Source organism: Myotis nattereri, assembly GCF_964212035.1.
Source record: "Myotis nattereri genome assembly, chromosome: 11".
NCBI classification, from domain to species: domain Eukaryota; kingdom Metazoa; phylum Chordata; class Mammalia; order Chiroptera; family Vespertilionidae; genus Myotis; species Myotis nattereri.
Window position 1 is genome coordinate 21,744,427 of NC_138086.1, and position 13,603 is coordinate 21,758,029.

Genomic DNA, 13,603 nt, shown 5'->3' on the forward strand with positions numbered 1-13,603 from the left:
AACTCTAATCCATTGATCCTCCCTTTTCTTCCTACCTATCAGCCCTATCTTTCTCCTTTCTCCTTTGCTCAACTTAAGATTTAAGAGCCATTACCATCACCATTCTCTAACAATCCTTTGCAAATCCCTGACCTTCTCCCCAAATGCCCATCTACAACTGGAGGAAACCAAACATTCACATCCTCTAAACTTACGACTTGAGGATGTCACTAAGTAAGCATTCATTTATTTACTCCACAAATACAGCTGACCCTTGAACAATGTGGGTTTGAACTGTGCAGGTCCACTTATACGAGGAGTTTTTCAATTGACCCATGCAGTTCAAACCTGCATTGTTTAAGGGGCAACTCCTTGGTTGGGAACCCACAGATTCAAAGGGCCAACTTTATATGTGATTTTCAACTGTATAGGAGGTCAGCACTCCTAACTCTGCGCTGTTCAAGGGTCAACTGTATTCTTCTACAGAACAGGCACTGTATCAGGTTCTGAGACAGAGAGAAGGGCTTGTTAGTAAAACAGACCCAGAGACAGCCTTCATGGAGTTTCTATGGGTTAGCAAGGAAGAGAGATATAAGTAAACAAATGTACCAACTTTGGTCAGACTGGCATGGCTCAGTGGGTAAGCATCAACCTATGAACCAGGAGGTCACAGGTTCGATTCCCAGTCAGGGCACATGCCCAGGTTGTGAACTCGATCCCCAGTAGGGGGCGAGCAGGAGGCAGCCAATCAATGATTCTCTCTCATCACTGACGTTTCTCTCACCCCCTCTGCCTTCCTCTCTGAAATCAATAAAAAATATATTAAAAAAAAAAGTATGCTCAGCCCAGATGGTGTGGCTCAGTGGTTGAGCATCAACCTATGAACCAGGAGGTCACGGTTCAATTTCCAGTCAGGGCGGGCTATAGGGGTTAATGGGAGAAAAAGGGGGACATATGTAATACTTTCAACAATAAAGATTTTAAGATAAACAAAACAAGCAAAACCTCCCTTATATCTTCCTCTTGGTATCATGCACATTTGTATGATTTCCTTAATTTAGCCAATTTCTTCAAAGCAATGTATATCTACAGGGGAGTTTCTTCTCAGCTTTGGCCTCTTGATCCAAAACCATGATCCAAACTACGAGTATCTCTACTCTTTCCCTACATCAGTCGAGTGACCATTAAAATATGCTTAAAATCTTTCAATGGCTTTCCCATTTCATTAAAAATGAAACTCAACCCTTTAACCTGGCCTTAAAAGCCCTAGGAGACCGTCAGCTGCCCGACAAAAATCTTTTTAAAAATCCATCCTGAAAAACTTCATTTTAAAAAAATCAGTAAAAAGAACTTTTGCCAATTTTTACATTCTCACAGCATTATCTAGAAAGTTTATAAAACTTCCCTATTAGAAATTTCTCTCTACTGGAATTCAAAAGCTATAGATCACTACCAGAGTAGCAATTATTTAACTGTTTGAGACAGGAATTAAATTCAAACCCAAGTTCATGAAAGTAGAGAACTATACAGGTGACCTTAATGGAATTATGCTTTCTCAGTCTAAGAATTCATTCTGTTTCTGGAAATACGGTGATTCAAGCAGGCCTTTATTAAATGACTAATCCAAAACCTCTCATGAATGACACACACTCCTCTAATCTAAATTCTGGTCCATCCCTGACTAAACTTAAGTTACTCAAACTAGTTCCTGAAGGAATATAATGCTTCCACCTATGAAGACACAAAATAAAATGGTAAATATTCTAAACTTTATAGTTAGTTTAGTTATACCATATTAGAAGACTCCATTCTAAAGATATTGTGAGGTAATTTCTGGTCATAGTGAAATAAAAATAATAATGACAGAAGAGTATGCCATTTGGGCAGTAAAGGAGGTTTAATCAGCCCAGCCAGTGTGGCTCAGTGGTTGAGCATTGACCTAGGAACCAAGGGGTGAGGGTAGGGTGGGGTGTGTAGGAGGCAGCCAATAAATGATTCTCTCTCATCACTGATGTTTCTCTCTCTCCCTCTCTCTCTGAAATAAATAAAAAAATATTTTTAAAAAAAAGGTTAAATTGCTTCCCTGAATTGCTGGCATAAGTAAAAAGAATATGATGCAATGATTATTAGAGCATCTTTTAATTAAGAACCGATGGCATCCCTGGTTGGTGTGGCTCAGTTGGTAGGAGCATTGTCCTGTACACTGAAAGGTTGAGAGTTCAATTCCCAGTCAGGACACATACCAGTAACCAATTGATGTTTCTCTCTCACATCGGTGTCTCTGTCTCTCTCTCCTTTTTCCCCTCTCTCTAGAAATCAGTGTACTTGTCCTTGGGTAAGGATTAGAAAAAACAAATAAACAAAAAAACCTACAGCAAATTGGGAGATTTAGAAAGGGACTCTGACATGTTATTTAATCTAGTTTCCCTTGGAACAGGATGATCTCCAGGGGTCCTCAAACTACGGCCCGCGGGCCACATGCAAATACAAACATTGTATTTGTTCCCGTTTTGTTTTTTTACTTCAAAATAAGATATGTGCAGTGTGCATACGAACTTGCTCATCGTTTTTTTTTTAAACTATAGTCTGGCCCTCCAACGGTCTGAGGGACAGTGAACTGGCCCCCTGTTTAAAAAGTTTGAGGACCCCTGATCTAAACCACCCCATTTAAATGAAAATCTGACCTAATTGTGAAGGCCATTAGTATAGTGTCATACAGTATTTTAACTATTATTATTGCCTATGACTTTTTCACTTTGTCTCCATTTACTCAGCGGGTGTGGCTTATTCATGTTATATGCTACTGACATCCAATTCCTCTGCAGAATGAGCAGAGGTTTTTCCTGGGCATTCTAATCAGCATTCAGCAAACCATTAAGTGGTCCCTCCAAAATCCTGTTCTCAACCCAACCATTTCTCTACACGCTCAGCTTTGGTATCGTCAAACTGCAGTCCAGACACACAGCCTGCAGTACATACAGCCTGCCCCTGGGAGAGGCTGTTCCTCACTGTTAATATAGAGATACACATAAACAGTATTTCAAAGGTTATTTTCTAGACTTGTTAGCTGGATCTTACAACATAGTTTTCTATTAAAAAAAAAAAAAAGTAAATAGTGACCGAGTACCCAGACTGGTCATAAGGTTATTTACAAAAGATTCTAAAATATTCTATAGTTCTATCTGAAATTAGTAGAATGCAGTTCTGTTACTATATTAGCCAGTAATAATTTAAAAATAAAGTTAAATGACAACTCTCTTAAATGCAAAGTGTTTAAGTAAAGTAGGTATGATCTGATGAAGACTACGGTATATCCTGGAGGGGACTTCAAGGTACTTTCAAGACCATTAAAAAACTCAAATCTACTATTTCGTGTCTATATTTTATTAGAAGATATATTTTCCCTCAGTTTTAATGAAAGTAGTACTGTTGTTATTACTAGCTATGTACAGGGCCCTTTTTTAGTTCAAATGAAGAGAAAAATTGAGCAAGGGGAACAGTCAGACTGAAGAGAGAAGCAGTAGGACCTGCTGGAGACAACAGCCCAAGAGACGGAAAAAGGTAAGCAAAGAAAGGAGTAAATAGTTAAGTGTAAAGGTGTAAAGACAGTACACAAGATGGAGTAAGCTAAACTATAGTCAGAAAGACAAAGGAAAGAAAACAGTATTTACACTTATGCACATAAATAATTAACAGTGAAAGGAAAAAAGAAAGGAAGCTGGTGGGAAACCGTGTGGGGGCAATAGGTCCTTAGCAAGCCACCAGGTGGGCATTCTGGCCACAGATAGCTCGATGGCTTTCTAGAGTAGAAGACAAGAAAAGTATAGGCTCATACAAGGATGCAGACAGGATATTTAAAAAACATGTATTTGCCATATGTTTAAAAACATTTACTTTTAGAACAAAAGGGAACTTGTAGAATATTTGGAAATTTACAGAAAAATGTCTTTAATATACTCAATATTTTGTCATTCATACTTGGAATTTACATGGAAAAAATAGTTACACTATATAAAGTTACACATTTTTCCGTGTGTACCTTTAAAGATGTGTTAAAACATGAGTAAAGGCTGTAAAACGTTTTGTTCATTAGGCTGTATCATAATTTAACTGTTGTCAACTGGGTCATTTAAGTTGCTTCCATCTTTTAAGTTTTAAAAACAACACTGCAATGTACATATTCTTGCACAGTAATCTTAGAGCACATCTCTGAATATTCCCTTTAGATAATTTAATTTTTAAGTAAAATGACCCAAAAAACATAAAATCTTTATTGATCAGTAAAAGGTATGGCTACATCTCATACCTTTTACCAATAACATCTAACCTATCATTTGATAAGTCATATATTCTCTCATTAATAAATCTGCATTACGTGATTAGACATAAAACCATTTTATATCCTATGCTTATTGGTTATTCTTTATTTTTATAAATAATTGCTCTATATTACCCTCTTTATGAAATCACTTATTTACCTCACCCCCACAGCAACTGCAAGTCTATGTTTTCTTTGGTAAAAGCTTTCTCTTACTAGATGAGCACATCTGTAATGGCTGACTACTGTGACTCTGAAGTATGGAATATGGCAGTCTCTGTAGCAACTTCTTTGCTTAGAACAAAATTTTCATGGACTGAAAATTACTTGGGGTTTCAAAAGAGTATGTCTACAGATCTCATGTGCACTTTCACATCTCTGAAGCTTTGTAAAGACTATTCTCAACACATGAAACACATATCTCCTCTATACACTCTCTCCCCTCAAATGAGGCGCCGCCTCACCCCTCTCCTAAAAAGCAATGGCACACTGTAACTAAAACATATGCAATATTTTATTTATTGATATATTTTATTTATATTCATCTATTGATATATTCTCTCCCTAAACCTTCCTAATTATCCAGTAGAATGCCAAACATCCTGAGTATTTTATACACTGGTCAATATCAAACATGCAGAGTTCATTTAATTATAATATCTCATTTTCTAGAAGAGGAAGCAACAGTTCAGATGGTATCATTCTCACGGTCAAGGAAAACCAGGGCCAGAATCACTACACTGACCAATCATACTCTCCTAACGCTACAGTTGGAGACACCCTGCAGCACTGCTAAGCATTCTAGGAATGTTTCTGAATGAGAAAGATAAAAGTAACTGAACTTTCAAATAAATCAGAACTGAAAGAATCAAAGATGATTTATTTCAAAGCAGTCCACCAGGAAAACTAAGCAAATATTTCAATGATGTTAAAGGGATTAAAGGAGTTTTATAATTTCTCATTGAAAACTCCCATAGGGTCAGTTTATAAGAAAATCATAATCCTTTACTTAAGTCAATTTCATAATCATACATAATTTTTTACTCCAATTAAGGATACTCAGTTTTCCCATTCACCTTATTCTCTGGGATTAAATGACCATTAGCCATTTCAAAAATTTATATCCAGCTTCAAAGCATCAAGGTTTGCCATCATTTACGATATTCAAAGAGAAAGTAAAATTCCAAAAGATGAGCTTACGATGTTTGGAACAATGATGGCATTGTAAGAGTAAATTCATAACCTCCCAAAGTGTCTATTTATATCCCTTTTCTTTCCAAAGAGGATTTGAGGTAGCTTTATTACTATTTTGAAAAAACATTTAAAGATGCAAATTGTTTTTAAAAGGAAATTTTTAGTTATACCTCATGAAATCATGTAAATACAGAAAACTCTCTCAAACTATGTTTGGAGGACACCCCAAAGATAAACATGTCAAATTATATTGAATATATACTTAAATATGCAGAAAAATATTTTAAAGTACATACACCAGGATGTAATAATGATATCCAGTGAGGGATAGGATTATGAGACATTTTAATTTTTGCTCACCTGGACTTTCTTACATTCCTACCATGGATATGGAGCATTTATACAATTAAAAAGTACATATATATATATATATATATATATATATGTATATATATGGCTAGGGTTAGGGTTAGGTGTATACATATATATACACACATTTATATTTATATATAAATATAAAACAAAAAAGAATATATTCATAAATATTTTAAATTCCAAGCTCTAGGTATTAAGGAGGCTTAATCTAAATTTATACATCTTAATATTTAAGAGCTCAAAATCTGGCTCAGGAAGGAGTGTATGCCTGCCTAGACCCTATAAGAGGCAGGGTTTATAAAGAACATTGAGGCTGGGTTTTTCTCATCTCCTTGCCCTTCTGTATAATTCTAAAACTATCTATACTACTTGAAAAGGAAGCCTTGCTTATTCTAAGTGAGCCACTACCCCTTGAAGTGTTTAAAGCACATTCCAACAGTAATTACATTGTTGATGACCTGAAAATGGGTCACCCAACACAACTGATTAAAACTCTCTTATGCAATCTTTCTTTGGAGGAAACAAGGGCAGCTTGTACAAATATTTCAACTCCATCTACTTCCTTAAGAGAAGATGGTACACATTTGTAGGTATTACACAGTTCTCAAAGCATTCAGAAAGGCAGAGGAAAAATTATGAAGAAGTTAAATTAGCCTAGTCATTTGTCTCAACCAATTTCACATTACAGCATTAATATAAGAAAGTGCATAGGTTTCTGCTACATCGTTAGTTAATAAATTAACAATGTCCACAGTGTAGATATTTTCACTTTGAAAGTTATGATGAAACAATTTTATTACCTGAAAAAGTATGTTAAGACAAGATTTGAGAAATAACTACATTTCTTTAGGATACATGTAATTGCATTTCTATAGATTAACTGTTCCTTTCAACAAGGTATACTGTTTCTTTTCTGATTAGGAATCTAGGGTAACAAAACTAGATTTAGCATGCCAATTTTTAAGTCTAAGTAAATAGGTCTAAGTAAATTTATGAAATGTCTTTGAATGAATTTATATGGTTTGGAATTCTGTTTGTAAAGGTTTAAAGATCACATCACTCAACTGCATAAGGGTTTAAAATACCTACATAAAGAAACACCCTCAAGTCCAGAAGTAAATGGGGGACAGGGTAGCACAACATGATAGAAAAGTTGTCCCAAACTGAGTGCAACCTACTACCCTAGAATGGCACTGGGATAGGGCTGTTGCCAACCACATAGATAGTAAAGCAGATATCCTGTCTCAAAGACTCAACACCTCACAGCTCCCTCCTAGTTCAACATTTGATAACTCTGAAGCTTAGAGACCCTTGTAGCAATGGGGATACTTCCAATTCAATTATCCACAAAGTACTTCTTCTCAGTTACTGAGTTTAGAAAACTCACCCAAGAGACCATAAGAGGAAATCACCAGTTTGTTTTTCAAATGAAAACTAACAGTTCCTAGCTTGAGAAGAAATGAGAGATGCTCTGTAGCATTTTTATAGTATAAAGCTCTAAAGCCTATAAAATAGCTAAATGTCAGGGGAGAGGCTGCTGCATTCAGCTGAGAATTAGTCTGTGACTATCCTAACTTTTCTGCATTATTTATCCTAGGCAGAATTGTGGGGGCTTAAAATCAAAGCATAAAGCTCAGAATGTCTTTGATCTACCTCTTTTAAAAACCCTATTGTTGGGGCAGGCGAATGTGTCTAATCTCCTATTAGTTCCAAAGACAAGCCCACAGCAGCAGCAAGATGTTTTAAATCAGGCAATTATGAACATGAGGCTCGGTGTGACTGTCAGAGAATGTCCAATATATTCCAATTTTATATTCTCCTTTTCTTAAAATTGGCCAATATTTTAGAATATTTTAAAATAATCTACAGAATGAAATTTTAAAAAAATGGCTTAAGCCATAGCCGGTTTGGCTCAGTGAATAGAGCGTCGGCCTGCGGACTGAAGGGTCACAGGTTCAATTCCAGTCAAGGGCACAAGGGGGCTCAACCCCCAGCAGAAGGCATGCAGGAGGCAGCCAATCAATGATTCTCTCTCATCACTAATGTCTCTCTCTCTCTCACACTCTCTCTCTCTCTCCCCCCCCTCCCTTCCTCTCTGAAATTAATAAAAATTATATTTTTAAAAACTGGCTTACGTTACTACCTTAGCTAAATTACTACCATTTTATAATCTCAAAATAATTAAGGTGTCAACCTTCAATCAGATATACCTCTATTGCATCTGACACAAAAATACCTAAATTGTCACAAGGGCCTTACTGGAGGTGACACCTTAAAAATATCACCCCTTTGGGCATAAGGAAGATGAAGGTGAGGAAAACTTCTTTATACAATCTCACTGGGGTTGCTACGTGAGTTTCTTCAGCTGTTTAAAGGACTAAAGATTAGGAGTGAAGAGAATTGAAAATGGTCATTTCACTGTTAGGTACCCAGAGCTAGAGTGAAAAAAACAACAACAAAGTAGGATACAGAGAGGATTTTTAAATGACAGAATTAAAATAGAAACTACATAGTATTAATTCCAACAATCTGGCATTTAAAATGAAATTTGAGATATATTTATTATTATATTGCTTGTAGCCTGAATAGACAGTGAGTGAGCCTTACAATTGTTTAATCTGACCCTGAAAAAAAAAAAATCTAGAGTTGTAGTCATTACAATCAGGCAAAGGGTATATTTAAACATCTTCTGTCACACTATGGAAGCCCCATAAAACATCACTGACTAATTTAACCAAAGTAAAAAAAAGGAAAAATTCAGTTAACAAGCCATTTCTGGAATTATCTCCCACAAAACATAGGATTTTTTTTCCTTTTTCTCTTTAATATCAAAACTCTTTAAGGAGAGAAACTGGGTAATTACCTACCTATAGATGGAGATTTGAAAGGGTATTTATCAGGAAGATCCACTCTAACTTTCCATACTCCGCCTTCATAAGGTGCTAAAAGAAAAGTAAAAGTGTTACGCATTAAAATATGTCTCCAAATTAGAAAATAAACCCGAGTGTAAATTAAACATTAAATCCTAATCTCTTTTGATAACCTTGCAAATTCCCTTGAGAGTCAGGGACCTCTTATATTTCTATGTTCAGATTAAAGTACTTTTCTTTAAAAATCTAGTTAGAAAATGAGAAAAGATTCACTTTCTCCCTTCAGGTTATCTGATTCTTCAAAGTATTAAACACTATCCAATTATTTGGTAAGTAATAACCTCTTATCTCAATCCAATCCATGCCCCCTCCCAAACACACATATCATAAACAAAAATAAAACAAAACACATTTCCCTAAGCCATCATTATAGTCATCCATACAAAACCCAGAATCTACAGTTCATGCTTAATACTGTCACATACAGATAAGAGAAAAAAGCGTATGAAGTAACTATGATAACAGCGAGATTTCCTCTCTGATTCTAAAGTTCAAAATTTACTTTTCAAAAACCACATATATCACCACCTGTCTTGGATATTTTCATTGTCTATTAAAGAGAATAAAAACTGTAATAGAAGAACACAGACCAACGCATGTACTTACTTCCTTGTGGTCCATAAAACTTCACTACAAATTCATTGAGTCCTCCCAGGATCGTAACCTCATGCTTACTCTCAATGCTAAGGTGGAAGGTAAAGGAAATCACACAGGCTTTATATTATCTAGAAGAACTAAAGATGACATCTTAGTTATGCCATTTTAAGTGTCATCAACATTTATATAAAACTGATGAAATATTTAAGAGATATAATAAATCTGGTAATTTAGAAGGCAATATATACTCTTGTGAAAAGCATATGAATGGGCTTTAGATTCAGAAACTGGAGTTCAAATCCCAGAACTGCCATTTACTGGGTTTGTGGGCCTAGGCAAAATAATGTGAACTCACTCCCAGAGTCTTTGTTCTCTCCTTACAATTCAGGAAAACACCATTTCATAGGATTTCTATGAGGATCAAATGGGTTAAATATGTAAAATGCATGAGACGGCTTTTTGTACATCCTGCACATAAATGAAAAACAGGTACTTAATTTTTCTCCCCTCATACTCTCTCCTTTCTAGCTGATCCCCAATGAGCCTTTAACATAAATCCATTATCCCCTTTAGTCGAATTCAAATACTCAGGGAAAACACCCATTCTCCTAAACTAAAAATGCTATGCTCCCAAAATTATGGATTTATTAAGAAAAGTCCCCACAATTTTCTCCCTGGCTTAGCAAATTGTCAAAATAGACACAACCTTGCTACAAGTACTGTGCTACCAAATGCAAAAGACCAGAAAAATAAACAAATAATAGTTTAAATCTTGTCTAAAGTGTTTCTTTTCACCTACACTTTCCCTCCCTCCTGAACCTCCATCCCCCTTAGACTGGGGGACTCTGGGGCTATAATCACAAAGGACTAACACTTCTGTGTTCTCTTCCTCAAAAACTTACCTTTCCTTGAGATTCTCACCCCTTTCAGGTACTAGGATTCAATTACACAAACCAAACCAATCCATTTCAGTAGAGGAGAGGGCTGCTGGTCTAGTATCTGTTTTATGTCTCTGCTCTATGGTCTAAATAATAACTCTGATAGGAATTTTAGGTGGTGGTAAGGGCTTTGGGGAACTCACAAAGCCCACTCTAACGTTTATTTTTTTAAAAATATTTTTATTGATTTCAGAGAGGAAAGGAGAGGGAGAGACAGAATCATCAATGATGAATCATCAATTAGCTGCCGCCTGCACGCTCCGATTGAGCCCATAACCCAGGCATGTGCCCTGACCTGCTGATTCACACAGGTCGACGCTCAACCACTGAGCCACGTCAGCTAGGGCCACTGTAACATTTTTAAAAATATATGACAGATTGGTCTCATCTAAATCAGCAGTACAAACTGCATGTACTATTATGCAAAAGAGAAATAATCCAAAACATTTTTAAATGATCTCTTAAATAGAGAAAAATTGTATTTTTAAAGGTTTGAAATGAAGTATTGGTCTCTCCAATCCTGTATTGTAGGCCACAGAACAGAGAGACCAGGGTTATTTTTGGCAAAGTCTTGTTGAAGAGCCTTGAACAATATCCACTATAGACATTAAATAAAATGATTTAGTCTATGCTAAGTTGATCTAACTACTTTAGTAACATGCACACTGAAAGCATTCAAATAGTATCCACAATGGAAAACTGGCTTTATGTCTCATGGTCAAATGACACATACATGTATGCTTTGGTATACTACATTCTTCCTGACGAGTCACCCTCTGATACCTGCAAAATATTCCAAAGCTAATGCTAGTGAAATAAATAGAAGCGTACATGTTTAAATTGTTTTAAAACTTTAAAAAGTACCCTTGTGTTAGTGAAAGAAGTCAAATATAGTTACACTAAATATTAAATATAACCAATAAAGTCATCAAAGAAAACACTTAAAAAAAAAAATCTTGGGGGTAAAAAGGCTTTCCCAAGACTGGCACCAAAGCCAGAAACCACAGAGGAAAAGAATAGCAGATGCAAGCACACACACACATTTAAAAATTCTATACTGTAAAAGACAGTTAAATCAAAGGACAAACTAAGAAGTAAAAGAAGTATAGCAACCAAAACCGGTTTGGCTCAGTGGATAGAGCGTCGGCCTGCGGACTGAAGGGTCCCGGGTTCGATTCCGGTCAAGGGCATGTACCTGGGTTGCGGGCACATCCCCAGTAGGAGATGTGCAGGAGGCAGCTGATCGATGTTTCTCTCTCATCGATGTTTCTAGCTCTCTATCTCTCCCCCTTCCTCTCTGTAAAAAATCAATAAAAATATTAAAAAAAACCAAAAAAACCTAAAAAAAAAAAAGAAGTATAGCATATGACCAAAAATTTTATTTAAAAAAAATGAGTTGTTACAAAGCAGTAAGCAAAATTAGAAACACCCCAACAAAGAAAAGGCCAGAATAGCAAAGTTAACAGAAGAAAATTCAAATGAGCAAAATTAAGCTATAAAAAGTTCAACTCAGTTTAGAAATGACACATCTTTCACTATAAATTGATAAAGATGAAAGCTAGATAAAACCTAGTGTTCAGTGGAGTATGAATTAGTATTCCTGAGGACAAATTTAGCACTATATCCCAAAACTTAAAATTAATTTACTCTTTTACTCAAATTTCACTCCTACGAAATTATGCTTCAAAAACAACCAGGCACTGCTGGTAGGAGTATGAAATGGTTTCAATCACTGGATACTTGACGCTGTAAAGTTGCACATATGCACACCCTATGCCCATCAGTGCTTCTCCTGACACATATGTATCGATCGGTTCACCACAACACATGCCTAAGGATGTTCACAGCACTATTTGTAATATTCAAAAATTAGGTTACAACCCAAAGGTTCATCAACTATAAAAAGTATAAATTATGGTACATACAGTCACCCAACAGACTATAATATACCCCCCAAAAATGAACTGCCACACATAAACGTAGATATTCGTCTCACAGATATAATAGTGAAAGAAACGATATACCAAAGAGCATACACAGTAAGATTCCATTTACACACATTTCAAACAGGCTAAATGAATCAATGATGTTTAGATAGGATAGTGGTTAGGCTAGTGGAGACTGATATTTGGAAAAGAGCTTTGAGCACCCTCAGGGACTTTGAGGGCGCTAGTTACACCTTTATTGTTCCATTTATCATTGAGCTACAAAAATTATTTATGCAGTTTTTGTATATATTTTATTAATAAAAAGTTCTAAAGACAGTGTGCCTGGTACTATGTTTATTAAAATTTTTAAATGGAAATAATCTAAATATTTATCAATAGAATATTGGTTAAATGAATTATAAACCATTTATACAATGGGCTGCTACTAGTGTCTACCTCTACCCACCCAGAGCTCCACTGATGTATGTTTCCACTCAATGTGGGATATCCGAAGCAATCAACTGAATATAGTAGTACAGATGAAGATATCCCAGCCATTAAACGAAACTAAACAAATTTACAAGATTAATGAAAGAATGGAGTAAGGTAGAAGAGTAAATGAGTTTAACAAAAAGAAGTTGTAACCTAATTTTATAATATAAAAATCGGTAGAAGAAGAATCTATCGACCAAAACTAATATGCTATGAATGGCACTGATCTCTGGCAATTACTCTTCATTAATCATTTAAAATTATGAATTATCCACATGGATGTCTCTTCTAGAAAATTGAAGATATCTTTTCTACCCTTTACATGATGAATAAATCCAGGTTTCTTCCATTTTGTAGTCTGTTTGGGATACAGTCCATGCTTTTATCCATTTTCCAAAGAAGATTCTCCTTTCCAAATAGTCACTCCAAATCTCTCTTCCATGATTAGAAATCAATGCTTCAAACCCCCTTTCCCATAATCCCTGATATAATCCACATGCCAGAGACACTGGGTCTGTCTTTACACACTATATTGTTAATCAGGGGTGGGGAACCTTTTTTCTGCCAAGGGCCATTTGGATATTTGTAATATCATTCACAGGCCATACAAAATTATCAGTTTAAAAATTAACCTGCTATATTTGGTCAAACACTTAATTAACTCACCCCTAATGCCTCGGCAGGGCCAGACCAAATGATTTCTCGGGCTTTATATGGCTCAAGGGCCAGATGTTCCCCACCACTGCTGTAAATTAAAGAGTTATTATAGTCCATTTCATATAAAAAGCTAAAAGGAAACTAAGTGAAACCTTAAAAACTTCTACCAAGTTGGTAAAATGAGAAGCTATGCTA

The 13,603-nt window shown here is 35.7% G+C and overlaps 1 protein-coding gene across 2 annotated transcripts in view; it reads right to left on the reverse strand.

Moving 5' to 3' along the window:
* The window catches only part of UBE2H (ubiquitin conjugating enzyme E2 H), a 109,521-nt gene that overhangs the window by 36,237 nt on the left and 59,681 nt on the right, over window positions 1–13,603 (reverse strand). For both annotated transcript variants that reach the window (XM_081102429.1, XM_081102430.1), the window contains exons 2-3: window positions 9,403–9,479; window positions 8,734–8,808 (exon numbers count right to left, since the gene is read on the reverse strand). In XM_081102429.1, coding sequence (XP_080958555.1) covers window positions 8,734–8,808; window positions 9,403–9,479 — 152 coding nt within the window. The remainder of the gene's footprint in view (window positions 1–8,733; window positions 8,809–9,402; window positions 9,480–13,603) is intronic.